Below are 23,741 nucleotides of genomic sequence, written 5' to 3'. Positions count from 1 at the left end.
TCATTTGACTACTCAGTAATCTTTTTGATTACTGAATGTTCACTTCTTATTTGGCTCAAACCTCTACTAAAATGATAACTGCTAGGGTAATTTGTTCAGAATTTTATCTGCAACTTCCTTACAAATTATAATTTGCTTTTTCATCAAAGCTCATAAAATACAGAGCCAAAGGGGTCATTAGCTGCAAGGATGATGTTTGTAGATAAGGAAAAGCTCTTTATGTTAACTGAATGTTTCCTGTTTTTCAGCACCCCCCTCTGCCTGCCAAATTTAGCCGACTGACACATTTTTTCACATTGTCTTCACAACCGTTTTAGCTTATTTTTTGTTCCATGGTGCATAAAGTTTTACTAAAGTGAATAAAATATATTTCAATATCCAAATAATAAAATATTTCAATTTAAATATTTTTAGAGTATGTCGATTAGTCAAAAAAGTATCAGACACGTTTATTTCATCTTTTCATAAAAGTATCAGAAGCTAAAATGGAAAAATAGCAGGAAAATCTCAGAAATTTTAAAGCATTAAGTTCTAAACCTCACACAATGCAGTCACACACCCTTATGTCCATATATATATATATACACACACACACACACACACACGTATATATATGTTTATAAAACATGACACAAAGCAGGACCCCAATGTTAAATGCCTACAAGGCCCGTAAAGGGCACGTGAATGAGTGGAACAGCCTAGCTGTCAGGGCACTGCACACACTGTGAATGGGCAGGGGGCTGACTGTGCTTCTTGTGAAAGGGGCAGCCTGTTCTATCACTTCTGAAAGCCAGTCTCTGCTCAATGCCAGCTGATTATTACAATGTTAGAATATGAATCCGGTGTCATCAAATCTAATAATTCTTCAAGAAAAGCTGCAAATTCAGTTTTTTATGGCAAAATCTACAAATGTTTAAACGTTACTGGCTAATTTTTCTAACTTTAAAAATTGTGCATACTAAAAAACATCTGCAGATTTATACTTTTGACTGCTAGTTTGCAAAGTTTGGAGTGAAATACACCGCTGTGACATGGATTAAGGGCTATCTTACATATTTTAAGAGACATAGGTAGTATCTTACCTTCTCTTCCTGATAAAGAAATATGTAGAAATAATTACTGATCCTTATATTGTTACAACCTATCAAGAATAACTGGAAAGGTGGCACTTCCACGAAATGAGGCTATTCCTGTTTCCCAGAAAGCACATTAAAATATTTTGTAATCGTTGACTTAGTGAACTAGAAACAGCTGTGTTTGGTGAAATGTTTGTTAGAATCTATTTTTTTAACTTTTTTTTCATTTCTTTTTATTTTACTTTGCTTAGGTATCAAAGTTGGTATCAACTGAAAGAAGTTAAAATTATACTTGGTTGTATTATATGGTTTTTCTCTCCTTTTCCCAAAACTAAAACAAGCTAAAAAACTCTCCAAACATCATAAAAACCAGATTACTTGGAAAACTGTGTTAGTTTCTGAATATTCCACCCTATTCTGAGGAAATTCCAAGATAATTTGTTATATAATTAATTGCCTTGGGTAGTTGCTATCCATCTGTTACCATTCAATTACAGTTTTTTAAGAAATTTATAAGGTGACTAATTGGTTTCTATTAGAACATAAACCAAAAGATTCTAAGGATCTAACTTTGGGTTTAAGCGTAACATATCATAATACCCATTTAGTTATAAAAACTCTATTATCTTGCCCTTTAAAGAGTTTTTTTAGGATTCAAATATTCAGGTGTTGGAATTTATGCTTTATTGACGGATTTGAACATCTCTGATACCTAAATTTGACCTACCAATCTACTGAAGTCATTAATACAGAGTAACTATGGGCTGAGCTATGCATCCTTGGAGGTAGAGCACATTGAGTTGACGACTTTCCCTGGATGACAAGCGTCAGGAGAAAATGTTTGACAGTTTTTCTATTCAAAGGCTCTTAATATTCCATTCCAACCTGTATGGGGAGTGTGTATTCCACATACAATCAACCAATCCATAAATCTTCCACAATCAATACCAAGTTTATATCCTGTTATCTTTTATACGCGCACGCGCGCACACACACACACACACACACACACACACACACACAAACACCCTTCAAGCTGTTGGTGTTCCTTCTAGACTGACTTTTTTAGAGTCTTTCAGTGACATCATTGATCCTTTTGGCCCGATTCACATGTGTACGTGGAGAGAGAAAACCATACATTGAGATATCCTTCTGTGATATGCCCAACCTTTCATGCCACACCCCCAGTCTGCTAGATACTGATGGATTCTTGAGACACGTGTCAGCACCTGCTGTTTGCCATGTACTATGCTAGGTTCTTGAGACACCAGAATGATTCTTGTCTTCAGAGAGCTTCCCATCTGGTGAACAGATATGTGAGCATGATTTCAGCTTAACGAGATAAGCACTCTAATTGAGGAATGTGTGAGATATAGTGACCTCATTCATTAAATATTTCTGAGCATCTTAGTGTCAAGCAGTTTTCTAGGTACTCAGGCTATTTCAAGTAAATACAAGAGTCAAAGATACTCTGCCTTATCTGAAACATTTGTAGAACACATAGGAAAGCTTATACCAGGTTTTAAGGATTGACCTCTGTTTTCATGCTTAATAATTTTACTGAACAAAACTGAATGGCTTCTGCACACTAGAAATAAACAATCCAAAAAAGAAATCGCAAAAACAATTCCACTTACAATAGAATCAAAAAGAATAAAATACTTCAGAATAAATTGAACAAAAATTAAATGACTTGTCCAAATATGCTGCCAGGATGAAAAGCCCCCGTACCGGGGGATCAGCAAGAGTTGAACTCAAACATCCTCATATTCTGCTCCCAAGTTTCCATTTTATGGTATCAATGGGGAAGTGCAAGCTGCAACTTTGGGTTTTTGTTCTTTTTCAAAGAACAGTTCTTCGATTAGCAGTGAAAAGCTTCACTGTGCATCACAATCTGCCTGCTAGAAGGGGGAGTGGAGAGTGGCACTGCCGTGGCACCCACACTGCTGGCACCTGGGCTTCCCAGATGCCTCTACGGTAAATGATCTGTTATTTATGGATACTGGGAAGAGCACTGTGGGCAAAAGCATCTTCAAAACAGGAATGTGGGCACCAGAGGTCGCAAGTTTCTTTGTTGCGGGAAGTGGCGATATCCTTTATCTGTAACCTCATAACCCAGAGCTGGGGGCTGACAGCTGACAGCCAGCTGTGAGGGGCGGTGCTCTCAGCACAGAGAGGAGCCTGAAAGGTGGGCGCAGCAGCAGAGAGAGCACCCTGGCCCACGGACCCTGCCCGCTGCGCTCTGGGCTCACCACGTTTACAGTGACAGCTTCTTAAGACAGGGGCAGGGCAGGGGCTGTGGCCTGTGATCTGCATAGTGAGATGAACAGTAGACCATCTTTATACATTTGTGACACTTGTGTGAGAGACGCTCTGTTCTCCAATGTCCCGGCTCCCTTTTGGATCTCTCCCTGCCTAAACCCACTCAAGGTCTGTAGAGGTGCCCGAGAGGTGGGAACGCTGCATGTGAAGGACTGAAAGCTGATTGGTCAGAGTCAGCAGGCAACACAGTTCCTTCTGGGGCCCACACCCCTCCTGCCTGCACCCCTACTCTCCTGGTTCCTGTTTTTGTGACTTCAGTCATTCGTGGTTTTAGCCTGGCTCTGTTTCCTGCCCCCACTATGTTCTGGCCCTCGTGTAAATGCCCCTCAGGACTCTGGCCCTGTTAGCTTCTGTACTCTTACCTATCAGCTCACCCTTTGAAGTTCAGAAAGAGGCCTCTGGGTTTTAATCTGGCTCGTCTCCCGCCTCCTGAGCTCACAGCCACTCCAACCTGCCATCATCTTTTCCCAGATCTTTGGAAGTAGGGGGAAATCATTTAAACAAAGGATAAATGATCGTTAAAATTCCAAGCAATAGTCGTTTCACTGGGACAAATGTGAGTGTTTTAAAGGAATGCCACTCATTAGCATGTATGTGCTCAGGCATGCTTTTTATTTATTTGGCTGTACATGTTATCTTATAATTATTGTCACTTAATTTTGAAGTCCTACATAGAGTTAAGCCACCTGCATTATTCACCCACCATGTCCACTGCATTTGCGACCTTAACTCTGGGAGGTCCTGTTTGCCCCTCGCATTCCTGTGGTCGGCCACCAAAGGAGGAACAAGACAGCTGTGGGAAACTGTCCCAGATCTCCCTGCTCATCCTGTGAGCCTTGCCAGCCACACAGAAGAGAGAAGGGGAGCTGTGGGGTGAGGCAGTCAGTTTTGTCTGGCACATTCTCTGCTCTTTCAAGTCCTGTGTTCAGGCCAGGTTAGCTTGCTCTTTTCCTCCTTTTACACCTGCCTTCTCTGACGGGTCAGTTGGAATGGAGGTGAGTGAATGAACAAGAGTGCTTCCAGCTAGATTACTGGTTTTAAGATAAGCTTAAGTCAACACAGTTTAAGGAACACTGCCAAGTACTTATAAGATACCAAGCTACGGGCTGGGACTCAGAGATGAATACAGTAGGATTCCTATCACCAAGGACTACACAGCCCAATGGAGGAGACATATTAGTGTAATATGATAATAGAGGTAATAGTGTACAATGTGTACAGTAACAGGTGCATCTAAAAATACAGAAGCAATAGAGAGAAAGAATTAATTCTGCCTGGAGATGTCAGGCAGCCACAGATGCTGACCACTGAGATGTTTTAAGGAAGAATAAGAATTCTCCAAGTGGACAGGAGAGAGAAATTGAAGCTAGGGCAATATACTGTGCAAAGACGTGGTATGGAACTGTGTTAGTTTTCTATTGCTCTCATAGCAAATTACCGCAAACTTGGTGGCTTAAACACAAATTTATTATATTATAATTCTGTAGGTGAGACGTCCAATATGAGTCTCAGTGGGCTAAAATCAAGGTGTTGACAGGACTGCATTCTTTTCTGGGGGTTTAGAGGAGCATCTGGTTCTTTTCCTGTTCCAGCTTCTAGAGGCTGCCCTTATTTCTTGTCTTGAGATCCCCTTCCTCTGGCAGGTCAAGTCCTTCTCACACTTCCAATCTTGCCTTCTTCTTCCATTTCATACCTCTGACTCAGCTAAGAAAGACTCTCTGCTTTAAAGGACTCACGTGATTAGACTGCACCCAGCCAGATAGTCCACCATAATCTCATCTTAAAGTCCATATCTGCAAAGTCCCTTTTGCCATATAAAGTAACAAGTCTACACACGATAGGGATTAGAAATGTGGACATCTAGGGATGGGGGAATCATTCTGCCCACCACAGCACGTGGCCTAGAACTGAAATGGCCACAATAGGTTTAGAAAGAGAGGAGACAGGTTTGGAGAGGGTGGCAACTGCCAGATCATGAAGGCCCTGGTAAACCATGTAAAGGGACCAAGACTTAATCCTGAAGGTGACAGGATCCTCTGAAGGGTTTTAAGCAAGGCGAAAATTGTGTTTTAGATAAAGCACTCTGCTGGCAGCGTGAAGGACAGATTCAAGGGGACACAACTTGAAGTAAGGAAAGTGCTTCATTATCTCTTGCCACCTTCTCAATAAGAAGTGATGAAGACTTGTGTATAGCACTACATAGATTCTGTTTATTCTAAGAAACTCTCTGATAATATCTAGTTCAACAGAATCTATGGATGAAATGCCCCACAATATCAAAGTTCTCTCCAAAAAAATGGTCACAATACACGAACATCGATATTGTATCATTTATGTAAACCATTTCATGTGTTCCAGGTGTTAGATGAAGATGTTTATTGTTCTCTAACCCTAATTCCCATAGTCTTGAATGGCCCTTGCCCAAATAAAGTCCTAGCTTGTCCAATAACAGTAGCCTGCAGGCCCCTCTGTTCAGGAGTCATCAGCATGTAGGTAGGTTCAGACTGTGAGTAGGAGGTAGTTCAGATGAGGGACAGCGAATAATTTTAAAAAAGAAAAAAGGTAATGACAAAATCATGGGCAACACCAACTTTTAAAGGAGGACCAGAGAAGAAAACAGAAGAGTAAGGAGAGAACCCTGAGACCCTATGTCACAGGAACCAGAGGAGGAGAGAGTTCAAGGAACAATGAACTGTAATGTCAATAGTAATAAATGTCATAAAATTATCAAGTATGATAAGGACAGAGAAATGTTTGAATTTAATAATTAAGAGGTCACTGGGGCTCTACTTCTAATCAAGACGGAATAACATAAACTAGATTTACTCTCCTACCTGAAACAACTAAAAAATGGACCAAATCAGGTGAAACAATGGTTTTCAGACTTTGGACAACAGCACAGGACAGTGATCCCTAGGAATAGGCAAATAAAAGAGTTGAGAACTACAACTGCCCCGTTTTACTACTTAGAGAGTGTTTCCAAATGATAGCATAGGGAGGGGATTCCACACAGAGCCAGGCGGTCTTGCTGTTTGAGGAGACAGGGAGGCCAAGTTGACTAAAATATACAGGTGAGGCAATGGAAGAGTTTCAAAGAGAGAGAGAGAGAGAGAGAGAGAGAGCGAGCTCCAAAAATCTGCCGAGGGAAACTGATCAGTGCATGCGTGTGAGGACACCACTGAGACTGGGAAAGAACTCCCAGAGAGGAGGGAATGGAACAATACTTGGAGTTCATGCAGAGCCAAGAAGAGTTCATGTTAGGAGGTTTAAAAGACCTGTTGACACAGTAGAAGGGCACTGACTCAGTAGTGGGACCAAATTAGCCCAGAAAAAGGATTATTCTGGACTTCCTTAACAAAGTTTAAAAGCAAGGCTTGAAAGGATCAAACCGTTTCCAAGAAACTTAACTGTGACTCACAAAGCCCCCAAGTATTTAAAGGAATACTCCTCCCCAAAAAAGAAAGAAAAATCCATTTCACAATAGTGTAAAACTCACAGTGTCTGGCATCCAATCAAAAATTAGTAGGCGGGCTTCCCTGGTGGCCCAGTGGTTGAGAGTCCGCCTGCCAATGCAGGGGACACGGGTTCGTGCCCCGGTCCGGGAAGATCCCACATGCCGCGGAGCGGCTGGGCCTGTGAGCCATGGCCGCTGAGCCTGCACGTCCGGAGCCTGTGCTCCGCAACGGGAGAGGCCACAACAGTGAGAGGCCCACGTACCGCCAAAAAAAAAAAATTAGTAGGCATGTAAAGAAGCAGGAAAATCTGACCTATAGTGAGAAGAATCAATCAATGGAGTAGACACAAAAATAGAACTAGTAGACAAGGACATTAAAACAGCTATTATATATATTTTGAATGTAGGGGGAAAGGTAGAGGAAAACATGCGCATAATGAGAGAAGTGGAAGTTATAAAAAGACCCAAATCAAACTTCTAAAGATGAATAATACAACATTTGAGATGAAAAGTTCACCACATGAGATTAAGAGCAGATTAGACGCTAAAGATAAAGAGATTAGTGAGCTTTAAGATATAGCAAGAGAAACTATCCAAAATGAAACAAAGAAAAAAGACTGGAAGATAAAAACGAACAGAACATCAGTGATCTGTGGATATCAAGTGGCCAAACAAATGATTAATTAGAGTCACAGAAGAAGTAGACAAGGGGACGGAAAAAAATGTTTGAAGAAATAACACTTGAAATTTTTCCAAATTTGAGGAAAACTATAAACCCACAGATTGAAAACTTTGAGCAAATCTCAAGCCAAAGAAAACCGCACCAGGACATATCCTAAACAAATTATTGAAAAACGGTGATCATGAGAAAAATATCAAAATCAGCCAGAGAAATGAGGACGCCATTTGTCCGTTTACCAGTCTGGTGATGGAGCGGGAGCCTGGTCACTATGGATTGGTGAGTGACTGGAAGTAAGGGAGTGGAGATAAAGGGCAGAGACAACTCTTTTGAGAAAAACTGAAACGAAAGAGAAGGAGAGAAAGAAAGGGGTAATTACATGGGAGCATAGCATCCAAGGGGTGTTTGGTTTTGTTTGTTTGTTTTTAATGAGATAGACTTGAGCAAATTTACAGGTTGAGGATAATGCTAATGATAATAATAATAACTAACATTGATTAAGCCCTTATTTGTGTACTAGATACTATACTCAATACCTTACATATATTGATTCATTTGGTCTTCACTAGAGTCTTATGTAATGGGGGCTATTTTTGTCTCTCTTTTATAACTGAAGAAACCTGAGGTACAGATTGATTAAATATTACTCCTAATTACAGAGTTAAAAAGTAGCAGAGCTGGAATTCAAACCAAAGTCCACTTGTAATGTACTTGACTTCTATGTGTTGAGCCAGCAAAGTAGGACAAGTAGAGGTTATAAAGGAGAGAAGGTATAACTGATGCCTGGGAAGAAGTAGGAGAGTATATGTTTGAGAGCCCAGGTGGATGGGTTGGACTTGACAGGAGGAAAGGAAGATTTCATTTTTGAGATTTGGGGAAAGAAGTTAAGAGTGGGTGTAGGTGTAAGATAAATGGATTCGTTGATGAGTTTAGGTGGCCTAATTTTGTTTGGTAAATGAGTTAGGTGTACAGAAAAGCTAAAACTTGATATAACGACTAAGGGGAAAAGTCAAACAAAAAGAGTGATGAATCATTGTTGAGAGTTCAATTGCGTTTGAGCGACTCAAATGGCTATGTTGTTTATTTCTAGCAGTGAAAGGGAGAGGGTGAGAGGGAGATAAGGAAGGTAAGGATTTGTCTACCTCCCACAGCACGGCAGCTATTTCTCAGGATGAGACCACCAGTAGGTAACGTCAAAGAGGCAACAGGAATAGAGTAGGTTAATAACGATGGCCACCTCGGTTGCCCTGCAAACACCCACACAAACACCTAATTGTTTCCTCATGCTGACCCCCTTCCAGATAAGTTCACTTGGTAAAAGCTCTTACTGAGCTATTACTTTCCTTGGAATGTCCTAAAATTTCAATTTTCAAAATTTTTTCCATATTATTACATGCCATGTATGAATCATGAACTCTTGTTAAACTTTGAGCTCTAGAGTAAATGTTTCCTTCCATTCTCAATTACGAACAAGGCAATTCAGTAATACAAGTACCTATTGTGAAATCATATTATGAACTTATGACATTATATCTAACCTTTTGTTGTCTATACTCTTTGACAACTTAAGCTCGGGCTTTATGCTCTGTTTCTTAGATTCTGCATTTATAAAACGTGACAAACTTGGTTTCTGTACCCGGTTGTATCATGCAGTGTGAAAATGCAACTATCTTTTCCACGTTTATGTTTATGAGCAAAGCATTTCATCTACTAGAATTGAATCTTTTTCTTTTTAAGAGATTTGTTTTTAGTAGAGTAGACCAAATAAAGATAGGTTATCAGTCCTCTTTCCGAACATCTATGACTTCACCTTTTCCAAGTTATGTAAAAACTACAAAGGCATATCAGATGTTTTGCCCTGTCAGCTTTCTTCCAGATTCTGAGGTTCCAAAGGCAATCTGGCTGGTGGAGTGATGGAAATAGCAAATAGGAAAGGAAATATCTCCACCTTCCTGCTTTTTCTGTGGTCATAAAACCTGCCAACAGGCATCCTTGGCCCACCTGCCATCAAGCTTGGAACTACTGCTGTTTCAGATGAGACTCAAGTTAGGGAAAATACAGCTGAGTTTTCAAAAAGTCTGAGCTAGAATTTGGCTGTATCTGCCACTAGGATCTGATCACAGTACTCTGCAGTTTGAAATTCTGCTCTGAATTCCTATTGCTTACAGCAAGAGTTTTCAAGCATATTTTAACAGCCTTGTATTATTAAAAGTACTATGTATACATTGGAGAAAATTAGGAAATACAGATAAGCAAAAATAAAAATATAAAAACCATACATTCTTACTACCCAAAGGACATCATTTTAAAAATCTTAGTTCTTATCCGAGATCAGTACTTTATTGATAGTCTCTATTTGATGAATTGTCATCATAATCGCTTCTAATTCTTTAAATGTGGTTTCCTTTCATTCTTTCAACATATTTATAATAGCTGCTTTGGAGTCTTTGTTAAGTCCAACGTCTACACACCCAAAGCAGTTTCCAATCTTTTTTCCTTGCACGTCTCATGATTTTTTGTTGAAAATTGGACATTTTGGATAACGCTGGAGCAACTTCGGATTCTGATCCTCCCCAGGCTTCTTCCTGTTGCTGTTTTGTCTTTGTTATTGCTGTTGAAACGTTTATTTGTTTAGTGACTTGGCTGAACTAATTCTGAAGTGTATCCCCCGTAGTGTGCAGCCTCTGCTGTCTCTGTGTAATCTTTCCTTGTTTTTATTAAGTTTGGCTTCTTGGGTGCCGTGCTCTGTAGCTTGGTCAGTCATTGATTAGTCAGAGATTGTATTTAAGCCTCCCGAGCCAGTAAAGGTTTCATCCTTTTCCACTGAGTCTGTATGTGGCTTGGGGACCACTTTCAAGGTTCAGGGCATTTACACATCTGCCCCACCTTTAGCTCAGCGACTGATAGCTTGGAAGTACCCTCTCTGGTCATGCCCGAGAGGTCACAGCCTTGAGCTTTTCCACAGCCTTCTCGACCACCAGTACTGATTGTGATATTAGCAGGGTCCTCTTTGACTGTCTCTGGCCACGATTTCTCTGTTAAACTTCTGCTGATCTGCCTCCACCGGTATCACCAAGCTATGAGCCTCCTCTTACTGTTCATTCCTGTGATAGCTATTGTTTTTGACAATGCTCTAGGGCATGAATAGTCTACACTGTTCCAAGTAAAGTGAGCATTCTCAGGCAGGACTTGATCAGCAGAAGCTGCGGTGCTAGGGGACTCTGATCTTCCTAGGTTGCCACGCCTGCCCAGAGACTCCTTGGAAAGCAGGAGCTTGGGGAGAGGGGAGTGGGCACTACTGAACGGCTCCAGCCGCCCCCCGGTGAAGTTCTTTCACAAACGGAGCTGGGCAGGAGGGGAGGTGGAGTGCAGCAGTTTTCTGGGGCTGTCCCACCCGCCTGAATGCATCTTCAGGAATAGGAAGCTGGGGGCAGTGGGCTCTTCATTGGCCGCCAACCCTGCCCGGAATAGTTCTTACACAACTGGGAGCTAAGGGTGATGGATGCAGCTCATGGTGCAAATGCCACAGTCTCCCACGCTTCTTAGTGAGTTTCAGTAGCTTTTGTTAAATAAATGCCTCTCAATTTCTTGCACACCCTTAGGTCAATTTCCAGACACCGTAAATGGTTGTCTTAGATAATTTTGACCAGTTTAATCAATGTTTCTTTGAGAGAAAGGATTCATCGAGCTCTTCACACTACCATTCTGGAAGTTCCACCCCCTGGAAAGGGTCTATAATTTATAATTGTACTTATTTGCTTTAACTTACAATATAAAGAAAATAATTGCAAAATACCAAGTATACTTTTTTATGAATAATAAAACTACTGAGTGTAGTTTTAAGCATTCTGTAATTTCTTTTGTGTCTCTCTCCTTGAACTGTGGGCTACTGTAGGGAGGCCCTATGTCAGTTCACTTGTTTCCATTGTGCAGGGCAGTTGGTGGAAGGTAATGGTCTCTTCAGCCTTAAAACAAAATACTATATGTGTTTCTAAACATGTGATTCCATAATTACCTTACCCAATGGCTTACCTCCAGTGGCTATCTTACTAGGCTAGTTTGTTGGCTAGTTACAAGGTTGGTTCCCATGCGGCCTTCCTAGTACACACATACTCATATAAGCCCACACTCACACACACAACCTTTTCCCAGTTACTTTTCTCCTTTAAGAGTGTCCATATGCAAAGATTTTTTTTTTAACCAGTTAGACTTTAAAGGTACAGTGCCTATGTCCTACACCCTTTTTAGGAGCCAATGACAATGTTTGTGATACAAAATAAATTATGTATTGGCTCAAAAATCCAGAAAGAAAACCACAGAACCAAAATAAATGTGTTTAATTAAATATCTATAAAATCTAACATTAGGTCAACCCACCAACAGCAACTCAACACTTAAGAAGTTACACATGGGGGGTTCCCTGGTGGCGCAGTGATTAAGAATCCGCCTGCCAATGCAGGGGACACAGGTTCAAGCCCTGGTCTGGGAAGATCCCACATGCTGCGGAACAGCTAAGCGTGTGCGCCACGACTACTGAGCTTGCGCTCTAGAGCCTGTGAGCCACAACTACTGAAGCCCACGCACCTAGAGCCCGTGCTCCGCAACAAGAGAAGCCACCTCAATGAGAAGCCCATGCACCACAACAAAGAGTAGCCCCCGCTTGCCGCAACTAGAGAAAGCCCACGCGCAGCAATGAAGACCCAACACAGCCAAAAAAAATAACAAATTAAATTAAATTAAAAACAAGAAGTTACACATAAATTATATAGTGAGAAGTGGAACCTCCTCAAAGGTTTTAAATATCCTGTTCCCCATATTTCACTCATACATAAAAAAGAGGGTTGTGGGGACTGGAACCCAGGCCTGGCACCAGCTTGTAGGGCCCTCGTGAAAGATCCCAGATACTTTCACAAAGAGATGGTTGCACAGTGCATTTAACAATGTTTTCCTACCCTGATTCTGGTAGAGAAACCATGAAACCCCACTCTGTAGACTCAGGCACTTGCATGTTCTCGGTTCCATTCATTCATTTGCTCACTCAGCACGTATATGCCAAACACCTACACTGCGCCTGGGGTTCTACTGGCTGAGGATACAGTGAAGAACAGGGTAACCCAGGCCCTTTCCTCACCGGGCTTTATACCAGCTGAGGAATAACATTCTTTTGATCATAATAAATAAATGTACTATTACAGCCGGTAATATGTTACGTTATGAAGTACAGAGTTGTCTGGGGGGTGCGGTGTATGTGGGTATCCGTCTTAGATATAGACTTCAGAGAAGGCCTTTTTATGGACTTTTAAGCTTTTCAAGGCCTTTTTATGGATATTGAAGCTGAGGTACGAAGAAAGAGTTGGAGTGAAGGAGGGTGGGAATGAGGAATGGCCAATGCAGAGGCCTGAGGAAGGAAAGGGGTTCATGCGTTTATGGAAACAGAAGGCGGCCGGTGTGGCTGCAGCAGTAGGAGCTGGAAGACGGTGCTGTGAAAAGAGGCTGATGGGAGGGAAGCAGCGTCAGACAGGACCTCAGGGGTTGTACCGAGGGTCTTGAATTCTATTCCACTTGAAAAGTTTTGAGCACCAAGCATAACAAGAGCATGTTTGATTTTTTAAAATGATCTCCATGGGAAGTAGATGGATAGGGGCCCTGAGTGGAAACACAGATGGGGAGGGGGCGGTTGGAGTTTCGCTGTAGTCCGGCTGAGAGATGGTGTGACCGAGACTGGCGGGATAGGGAAGGGAGAGGAAAGTGGATGGACTCAAGAAATATTCTGAGCTAAGAACAACAGGGCATTGAGAAACCCAAATCTTATCTTTAGTTCTATTTTTTGTTGCCATGTCACCAGCAGTCCAGTTAAGTCCAACCTAATGCAAATGCTCATTGCATTATGGTAACACTAGTGTTTGATGTTGTGTTATGATGTCTGTTAGCTACTTATCACCTAACTCAGAGAGTAAATCAAAAGTTCTTTTGCCAGAAATGAAAAAGGAATAAATACAATCACTTTGTGTACCAGATAAATTTTCATGTTTCTTTGACAGCAGAGGCAGAGGCATCGTGGTACAGAGGAATGATCATGGATTTTTGGAGCTGGACCCCTTGGGTTTAAATCCTGACTCTGCCTTTAACTAGCTCTCTAACTTTAAACAAATTACTTAACCTTTCTAAACTTTAGTTTGAAATGGAGATAATTCCTGTTCACAAAACATTTTCAGGAATAAAATAACTGATGTACAACAGTTGCTCATAAAAGATGCTCAATAATTATTAGTTCTCTCACCTTACAAATAGCCATCCTAGTCATCTATACTCTGTAGGTTGTTTGCTAAACCTAGAAATACGGTTGTTTTACAACTGAAAGAATTTCACTCAATTCCTTCCCTCGATTTACAGATGAAGAAATCACAGCCTTCATCTAGAGAGGTAAAAGAACTCAGAGGTAAAAGAACTCGCCCAAGAACTCAGAGAAGAACGGAACTAGAACCATTTTCTCTGAACACCTACCATCTTTCTAATAAGCCTTATTGCCTCATATGTTTCCTAATGTTTAACTGAAAGATTTTATGGTACATCCATATACCCATTTTATCTCTGCTTAAAGCATAAAGGAGGTGATGGCTAATAGTGGTCCTGTATTCCTGTGTTCTCTTTGCTAGTTACATGCTATGGGGAAACTTCCTGGAACCAGGATGGCAGAGTTAAAAGCCAAGTACACCTTACTGCATGATACCGTGAAAAGGTATGCTATTTACCGGCGTGAAGACACCTCTACTCACATCTCTACTTCTTACTTGTAGTGGGACCTGTCTTATTTTTCATTTTCCCAAAAGCAGACTCTGAGACAAAGATTTGAGTTCAAGCGTTTTAAGAAGTATACCAGAAATTATTGTGAGACAGTGGGGAAGTGAGATGGGGAAGGGTGTTATCCAGCTGGGGGTGTGTTAAACTTCAGGTTAACATTGCAGGCAACTGGGGCTCAGTCTCACTGAAGACTCTCTGAGTGACTGTAGAACACACCTCAGAGCTCTCCCACTGAAGGGTGAGGACGCTGGCATATTTGTTCACTCATTTCCATCCTTCGTTGATCAAAGATTGCTTCTGGGTAGGCGAGCTCCTGGCACTTCTAGCTTACCCTGTGAGAAGTCAAGAAGTTCCATTGGCCAGAGAAAGCTCTCAGGCAGAGGCATAGAGATGCTGTTGCTATATATGATAACTGTCCATCGAAGCTACAGGTGACCCCTAGAGTGTGCCAAGGGGACTTCGGTGAGGCCCTGACATTCTCTGCTACAGCACACTCCTGTAAGATTCTCTCCTCCCCACCTTTCTTCATCACTCAGAGGTGTAGGTTCTGTGACAAGCCCAGCCTATATCTGCTGAGATTCCTGTCTTTACTTCTCACCTGTTCCTCCTATCCCTGGCTACTCGCCTTAGCCCAGTCCTAATTAGCAGAGGTCAGAAGACAAGGTTTCAACAGAATAATTCAACAAGGTTTCCTAAGCATCTGCCATCAGCCACTGGGAATCAAGGGGGAAGGAGAGTGAGAAAGAAGGGGAAACTCTGTTCCGCTGCTACTCCCAAGCCTCCTTCTTCCTTTTCCCCGCCATCTGCCTCATAGCTTTGCATGACATCTTCATTAAAATCCAAGCAGAGACACAGTGAATGGAAGCTCCATCCTGTGATTCCCCAGCCATCCTCTCCCCCGATCTCCAACCATTACTCCTACTTCTTTTCTTGCTCATGCATTCGGCTACTCTGAGGATGGGAGCCTGAGGGAGGAGTGAAGGAGAAGAGCAGAACTGCATCCCTATGTTCCCTTCACTTTGACTCCACCCCATACGCACTCAGCTCTCCGTTACTAACCAACCTCCAGTGTCAGAGAGACATGCAGGACCAAGGCTATGACGTTACTTCTTTCTCCTTCCAGGCTGTGTTGCAAAACCATTACTTCCCTTCTGCTACCACATTTTACCCCCTCCTGACCCCTTAGTTCCCTCTTTTGTGATTACAACCAACACCCACCACTCTCTCCCACCCCACTGCCTGGTGGGTGGGAGAGGCATGAAGATATAGACTCTTTACTCTTGCTGCCAGGGCTGTAGCAGGACAGATATAGGCTAGAAATGCTGGACTGAAATTGAATGAGTCTTCCATAGAAACCACATTATAAGAGTTGTTAAATTCTCTTCTGCTGACACTATATTTCAAGTCCATGTATGTAAGTTACCACATGTCTTCTGGCTGGAACCCTAACCACCTTGTTCACCCACTTTCTGAGGGAAGACAGGCACTATGGCCCAAGCCAACGCCTTACAATTCCATAGCTGAAGACTCATGTTAAGGACATCAGGTAACTTCAGATTTACAAAGTATATACAAGGAAATTGAACTGTAAGAAATAACTCCAGCTTTCATTAACGGAAATTGCATCTATTATCTTTATAGCTGTTGTTGCTATTTGGTACCTAACATAGCGCCTGGAGCATAGGATGTCCCAATAAATGTTCTGCTGTTGAGCAAATGACATATTGAAGCCTGAGAAAATGGGTGGGGCTGGTAACTTCAGTTGAGACAGGCTTGATTAAGTTATTGGGCATCTCTGCAAATGAGCAGAAACCTGAAGATTTCTCCCGGTGAGGAAAGTTGTTGGGGAGCACACACACACACACACACACACACACACACACACACACACAGAGAGAGAGCCGCCTTTAAAACAGGAACTGGCAGGGTCTTGCTTCCGAACAGAAGAGATGGCAAATGTGAGGAAATTGGGTTTCTGAGAAAGATAAATCAAGTCTGCCGGTAAGGCTGGAGCGGATGTTAGCGTATGATGCAGCATAGGTGAATGATTTCTAGAAGGTTACTGGAGATTCCATTAAGTCCAGTTTCTATGTTCATTCAGTTCTGCCTCTAGCCAGATGCTTAACCCTTTTCCCAAGATAAAGCCAAAGCCATAGAATATAACTGGAGTTGTAGGAATTGTCCTCTGCTGTGACATTCACGTCCAGCTGTAGCCAGGCACTGATGTTATGATCAGAAATCTGTAAATTAATTGAAGTCCATAATTTTACAGGAGAATTTTTCTTCCTAGTTTCCTAGCAAAGTGTCATCAGAAAACTTACTGTCTTTTCTTATCACTAGGAAGAAAAGGTTTTCCTTCAATCAGGTCATGAGAGTCCAAGAATCCGAGAAAGCCAGGGTTGCTGGGGCAGCTGGAGGGAGGACCCACTCTTTTCATTATTATTCTTCCCACCCTTGGAAGGTCATGATCATTCTTTAATGTCAAGTGCAAACATCACATTCCCATCCAACTAAGCCTTTCTCTGTCATCTCCCACCTTCTTGATCAAGACACTAGCGGTAGCACTTGTCAGCTGGTATTCCCTCTGCCTATTCACGTCTGCTCCCCTCTGCTAGACTGTGAGCTCCACTTGCCTCTAGTACCTAGTGCAAGACTTGGCACAAAAATGCCACTGAATTGAATTGAACCTAGGAATGGAAGGAACAGGGGCAGCAGTGTGGACATACTCCCTCCACTCCTCGCTAGAACCCTCCCCACAGGAGTTACTAAAGGTATTGAAGGTGTACACTTCTCATTATGCAAATCTCTGTTTTTATGGGACCCAGCATGCAAGAGTCAGAGGTCCAACTGCTACAGGAGGCCAAACATTTCACTGAGCAAATACAACAGCAGGAGTTTCACCTGAAGCAGGCTGATAATTTTCCACAGGCATTCACCACCGAGGTCTCCAAAATGAGAGAAGAACTTCTCAAGTATCAAAATGAATACAGTGCAGTGGAGGAAAGAGAGTTCCATAATCAGTACAGGTTGAATAGGTAAGTACATGATTCTCTCAAGCTCGCTGAAGACAGATACAAGCAGAGGTGTTTCCACATAAACGAAATGAGAAAAATTAGACTAACTGAAGAAGGAATTTTAGGTAGAGTATGAGAGAGCAGTGTTAAGAGGACGACAAGCCTAGCTCTTTCCTTGATTCCCTAGAACAGGCAGTCCCTGAAAAAGAAGGTTACACAACTTGCAGTAAGAAGCTCAGGTGACAGGGAGACGCTCTCAGGAAGAGGAGATCCCTGTAGTGGTTTCCGTGTGTCAGGAAAGCCATACCCATCAGGAGCTGCAACCAAAGAACACACTCCATAGAACCAGGACTTGGCACACACTCTCCGCCTTTCCAGCCCTGGTGGTGGCCCCTTACCCTCTTGCGATATCAGATCCTATGTCTGCATGGCCGGTACCCCACAAGCACTTGCCAAAAACAAGCTGTATGTGAATGGAGGGTCACATCTGTTTCACTTGATTCTTCTAATATAGGAATGGGGACCACATAGTCAACCCTATTCTCCTATTACCAGACTATTCCTTAGGATCCAGGAAGAAAGTGATACCCTTTTGGAAGACACATTCACTTATCCAAATCTGGAGGATGTCATTCAGTGAACTACAGCAGAAATGTATTGCTAGAAGGGATAAATGTTATTTCTAAAATCTCTTCTAACATTCCTCCTGTGAAGAGCAAGTCAGTGAAAGAGTTTGTTCAGCAAATCACACTATTTAGATTGAATTTCAAAACAACTGCAAAATCCAGGTTTTGTGCTCTATGCTGTGCCTGGGTACCGGAGAGAAAGCCAAACCACCACTCCTAGAATTTGTTACCATTTAAGGTGACAGAACTTTCTCTGGCTATTTTTAAGAGTAGGTAGAGTTCCCTCAGAGTGAATGTAGCTCAGTCCTGCCAAGAGATAAGCGAATGACTTCGGTGACCTTTGGAGGACTTTGCCCACCCTGGTTTTGAATCCTCTCTTTGGGGCCTATTATTTCAACTGGGGGAAGAAGACGACTAGCTTAATCAGGAGAATTATATTCAGGGGGAAAGAAATCTGAGTCCTTCTTTGTCTTTCAGTCTAAACTTGTTTCAGGCTCACCAGTGAGATCTGTAGAAAGAAAGCCTAACTATTTCTGTGCCCTGTAAGCACTCTTTCAGTTGAGAAAATAATGAAATTAAAACAATAGGTGGCTGTTCATTAGTATTGAAAATATGAATGCTTGACATTTCCACGAAAGGGTAAGAGGACCATAAGTCAGTTGATATTTAAGTTGTTTAAAATTTCCAAGTATTCCTGCCAAGGGGAGAAGAAAAAAAAAAAAAAAAAGACCAGAACTCTTGCCTTTTAGGTATAGACAGGCAAATTGTTCACTGAGCTGCTTGGGATGGAGCTGGAGGTGGAGGACTGTACATAGTGACCAACAGTAAACAAGGACATTCAAAATTAACATTTGCAGAAATGTTTAGTGTGTATTCATGTTGGATTTGTTAACATGTTATACTGTAGCTTAAGCAAACTCCCTTGCATTCTCAAATACTAGCAGCCCAAGAATTAACAAACTTATTTTCATAAAAATAATGGTGATACCAAAAGAAATACCAGGAAAGAATTATAGGCTGTATACTTCATTGGCTTAACATTACATGGTATGGAAACAAATTCACTCAACACTTCCTCCCCAGGAAAAAAGTAGATATTTCCATCCGCACATAAAAATAAAGAAACTAAGCCAGGGAGGGGGAAAAGAAAAGAAAAAAAACTATTCATCCAAATATTCAGATGATATTTTTCAAATCAGCACAACAAAATCTCATTTTATTCAGAGCCTGAATAACAGAAGCCCGAATAACTAGCACTCCCCCACCCCAGCATCTTTAGGAACTTCTGACTCACTGGCAGCTACTAAGAACAAGATACTGTTCACATATGCTAGAGGAAAGATATTCCTCTATAATTTGATTTTCTTATGTTTTCACATAATATAAACTCCTATTAAATGCTAATGGCGAGCATAATTACACGACTGGTTAATAATTAAATCTGTTACAACAGTTCCTGGTTTGGGATTAATATTCATAGATGATCTCTTGATAAATATGCAGTTCAGGAAAGAATATGTAACTTACTTAAATAAATTAAGTAAATACATTACAAATAAGTAATGAAGTGATTAAATAAATACTGTTGAGAACTTATTTTAGAAACAAAGTAGAATTCATTATCTTTCCAAAAACTTTCCCCGAAAAGACTTTTTAGTATTCTTTTCAAGGTTTTCCTTGCCTTCACTTTGTTACGTTTTGGGGGGCTTCTCTGCTTACTAGTTAAGTCCTGAGATTTGGACGGCAAATCAATTGTGTCTCTCATGCTAAATCTGATATATTCTGACAAGTCTCCATCAGCTGGGGAAACAGGGCCGTGGTCGGTCAGTGTTGTCTGTCATGGGTGTGGACGTGGAGAGGGGGACACGCGTGCTGCACGTGTGCAGGACCATCACAGTGTGACCATGGCCTTGGTAACTATTTCCTCTGCCACAGCTGCTTCCCTGTTGGTGCTCACCCAGGGGTTTAGCAGTCATTTTCCATTCTTAGTCCAACAGTAACAGCACAATTGGAACCAAGAAACAAACAGATCCGGTAAGAAAGGAACAGAGGGATTATTTTAGTGATGTCTCTGGAATTCCAGAAAGTTAGAATATGACAGAGGGCCATACAGTGCATCAGGATTAGTAGTAAGGAAAAACTCACAGCTGGAGCACATTTTACCTTCTAAACATTAAAAACAAAAAAACCAAACCTTTCCTGCGCCCCCTGTGCCAACCAAGAACAGAGCGAGCTTAGAACAGGTTTTGCAGCGTATAGTCCTCATAACTGAGAGAGAAACACCCAAGATACACGTTTACAAGGCAGACCCAACCCTACAACTAACGATTCCACTTTCTGTCCGGGCCTCCCCACTCAAGGCAAGGTTTGAATTGCTTACAGACTTCCTGTGTGATTCTGAGTCGTGTCAGAGATTGAGAACTGTGGGTCCACAGAGCGGTCCTCAGCACTGACTACTCTAAGAATCCCCTGAGGCTTCTCTCAGTGGCCACTCAGTCTGTGCTCCAGCACCTCCAGCGATGGGGGCTCACAGCCTCCCACAGCAGCCCAGCCCAGCCCAGCCCAGCCCAGCTTCGGGCAGCCTGACTCTTAGATGGCTTTCGCTTGTATTGGTTCAGAAATCTCCCTTCTTATAACTTCCACCCATTCAGGCTGGTTCTACTCCTGATGTGGATGACGCCTCTCTGCGCTTGGCAGCACACAGGGCTTCCAGCAGTCCCTCTTCACCCACAAGTCCTTAAAACCAAAACCCTTTGATGACATGGTTTCAGTTCGGACTCTTGCTGTAGAAAAGTAATGAATCCCGAGGAGCTCTGACACTGAACCACGCCTTAGTCAGAAAAGCTGAAAATGTCAGATGTAGATTTTAATGTCAGTTTGAAAGTTTACAGGTTTATGTATATCAAGAGGCACACGTACAATAACGTTTTTTTCATCCCAGCAATGCCACGCAAAAATGAGAACCCAAAACGAGAAAACAGACAATGCATAAAGATGTTTCTTACATTATTATTTATAAAAGCAAAAAATCTAAAGCAAGCTAACTTCTGAAAAATAGTGGAATATTTCAATAGCAATGTATTCCAGAGGGAGCTTGATACTGAAAAGCACCCTGGAGTCAGATAGAGCTAGGTTTGATAGTCACTTCAGCCTTGACCGGTGAATTTGGAAGAGGTGCCTAACTCCTCAGTTTCTTCATTTGTACATTGAAGGTAACAATAGCCACTGAGAAAGGATCTGCAGTTTAGAAATGATGTTTGTGAAGACCGTGGCATATAGTAGGTTCAGTATATATTAGATAGTATCAATATTAAGGATTATTTTATTATGGTACATCCACCCACTAGAAAACCTTGAAACTAGCTATTAAACTATTAATTATGAAGTCCGTTTTGGAACTTGGGAAACTATTTTAATTACACGTTAGGTAAAAATGGATTCAATAATATATACATATTTAATATAATTTCATTAAAATATACAAGGAAAATAAAAATGATCAACTGTGGTATGAGAGGTGTGGGATTATGAATGATGTATTTCTATAAATAAAAGTATACATCTTTTAAAGGAAAAACGTCAATGTTTCTTAACAAAAAAGAAAAAAATCAGATGGCTTCACAGGCAAATTCTATCAAACATTTAGAGAAGAGCTAACACCAATCCTTTTCAAACTCTTCCAAAAAACTGCAGAGGGATGAACACTCCCAAATTCATTTTACGAAGCCACCATCGCCCTGATACCAAAACCAGAAAAAGATATTACAAAAAAAGAAAACTATAGACCAGTATCACTGATGAACACAGATGCAAAAATCCTGAACAAAATACTAGCAAACAGAATCCAAAAACATATTAAAAGGATCATACATCATGATCAAGTGGGATTTATCCCAGGGATGCAAGGATTCTTCAATATACGCAAATCAATCAATGTGATACACCATATTAACAACTTGAAGAATAAAAACCATATGATCATCTCAATAGATGCAGACAAAGCTTTTGACAAAATTCAACACTGATTTATGATAAAAACTCTCCAGAAGAGGGGCATAGAGGGAACCTACCTCAACATAATAAAGGCTATATATGACAAACCCACAGCGAACATCATACTCAATGGTTAAAAACTGAAAGCATTTCCACTAAGATCAGGAACAAGACAAGGATGTCCACTCTCGTCACTCTTATTCAACATACTTTTGGAAGTCCTAGCCACGGCAATCAGAGAAGAAAAAGAAATAAAAGGAATACAAGTTGGAAAAGAAAAAGTAAAACTGTCACTGTTTGCAGATGACATGATACTATACACAGAAAATCCTAAAGATGCCACCAGAAAACTACTAGAACTAATCAATGAATTTGGTAAGGTTGCAGGATACAAAATTAATGCACAGAAATCTCTGGCATCCCTATACACTACCAATGAAAAATCAGAAAGAGAAATTAAGAAAACAATCCCATTTACTATGGCAACAAAAAGAATAAAATACCTAGGAATAAACCTACCTAAGGAGGTGAAAGACTTGTGCTCAGAAAACTATAAAACACTGATGAAAGGAATCAAAGATGACATAGAGATGGAGACATATACTACGTTCTTGGATTGGAAGAATCAATAGTGTGAAAATGACTATACTACCCAAAGCAATCTACAGATCCAATGCAATCCCTATCAAACTACCAGGGGCATTCTTCACAGAATTAGAACAAAAAAATTTACAATTTGTATGGAAACACAAAAGACCCTGAATGGCCAAAGCAATCTTGAGAAAGAAAAATGGAGCTGGAGGAATCAGGCTTTCTGACTTCAAACTATACTACAAAGCTATAGTAATCAAGACAGTATGGTCCTGACACAAAAACAGAAATATAGATCAATAGTACAGGATAGAAAGCCCAGAGATAAACCTACACACATATGGTCACCTAATTTACGACAAAGGAGGCAAGAACATACAATGGAGAAAAGATAACCTCTTCAATAAGTGGTGCTGGGAAAACTGGACAGCTACATGTAAAAGAATGAAATTAGAACACTACCTAACACCATACACAAAAATAAACTCCAAATGGATTAAGACCTAAATGTAAGACCAGACACTATAAAACTCTCAGAGGAAAACACAGGAAAAACACTCTTTGTTTGCCCAGCAAAGGAAACCATAAACAAGATGAAAAGACATCCCTCAGAATGGGAGAAAATATTTGCAAATGAAACAACAGACAAAGGATTAATCTCCAAAATATACAAACAGCTCATGGAGCTCAATATCAACGAAACAAACAATTCAATTAAAAAATGGGTGGAAGATCTAAATAGACATTTCACCAAAGAAGACATACAGATGGCCAAGAGGCACATGAAAAGATGCTCAACATCACTAATTATTAGAGAAATGCAACTCAAAACTACAATGAGGTATCACCTCACACAGGTCACAATGGCCATTATCAAAAAATCTAGAAACAATAAATGCTGGAAAGGGTGTGGTGAAAAGTGAACCCTCCTGCTCTGTTGGTGGGAATGTAAATTGATACAGCCACTATGCAGAACAGTATGGAGCTTCCTTAAAAAACTAAAAATAGAACTAGCACATGACCCCGCAATCACACTCCTGGGCATATACCCTAAGAAAACTATAATTCAAAGAGAGACGTGTACCACCACAATGTTCACTGCAGCACTATTTACAATAGCCAGGACATGGAACCAACCTAAATGTCCATCGACAGATGAATCAATAAAGAAGATGTGGCACATAT

At 41.1% G+C, this 23,741-nt stretch overlaps 1 protein-coding gene across 1 annotated transcript in view; it reads left to right on the top strand.

The window, feature by feature from the left end:
• Positions 1–23,741, top strand: part of CCDC146 (coiled-coil domain containing 146) — a gene marked incomplete at both ends in the record, with an annotated part of 109,301 nt that overhangs the window by 46,560 nt on the left and 39,000 nt on the right. The window contains 2 exons of the mRNA XM_082661540.1: positions 14,188–14,270; positions 17,158–17,367. Of these exons, the coding sequence (XP_082517666.1) occupies positions 14,188–14,270; positions 17,158–17,367 (293 nt within the window). The remainder of the gene's footprint in view (positions 1–14,187; positions 14,271–17,157; positions 17,368–23,741) is intronic.

Source organism: Grampus griseus (genome assembly GCF_964374135.1).
Source record: "Grampus griseus genome assembly, chromosome: 9".
NCBI classification, from domain to species: Eukaryota; Metazoa; Chordata; class Mammalia; order Artiodactyla; family Delphinidae; genus Grampus; species Grampus griseus.
The sequence above is the reverse complement of the archived record's forward strand: the minus strand, read 5'-3'. Positions and strand labels throughout refer to the sequence as shown.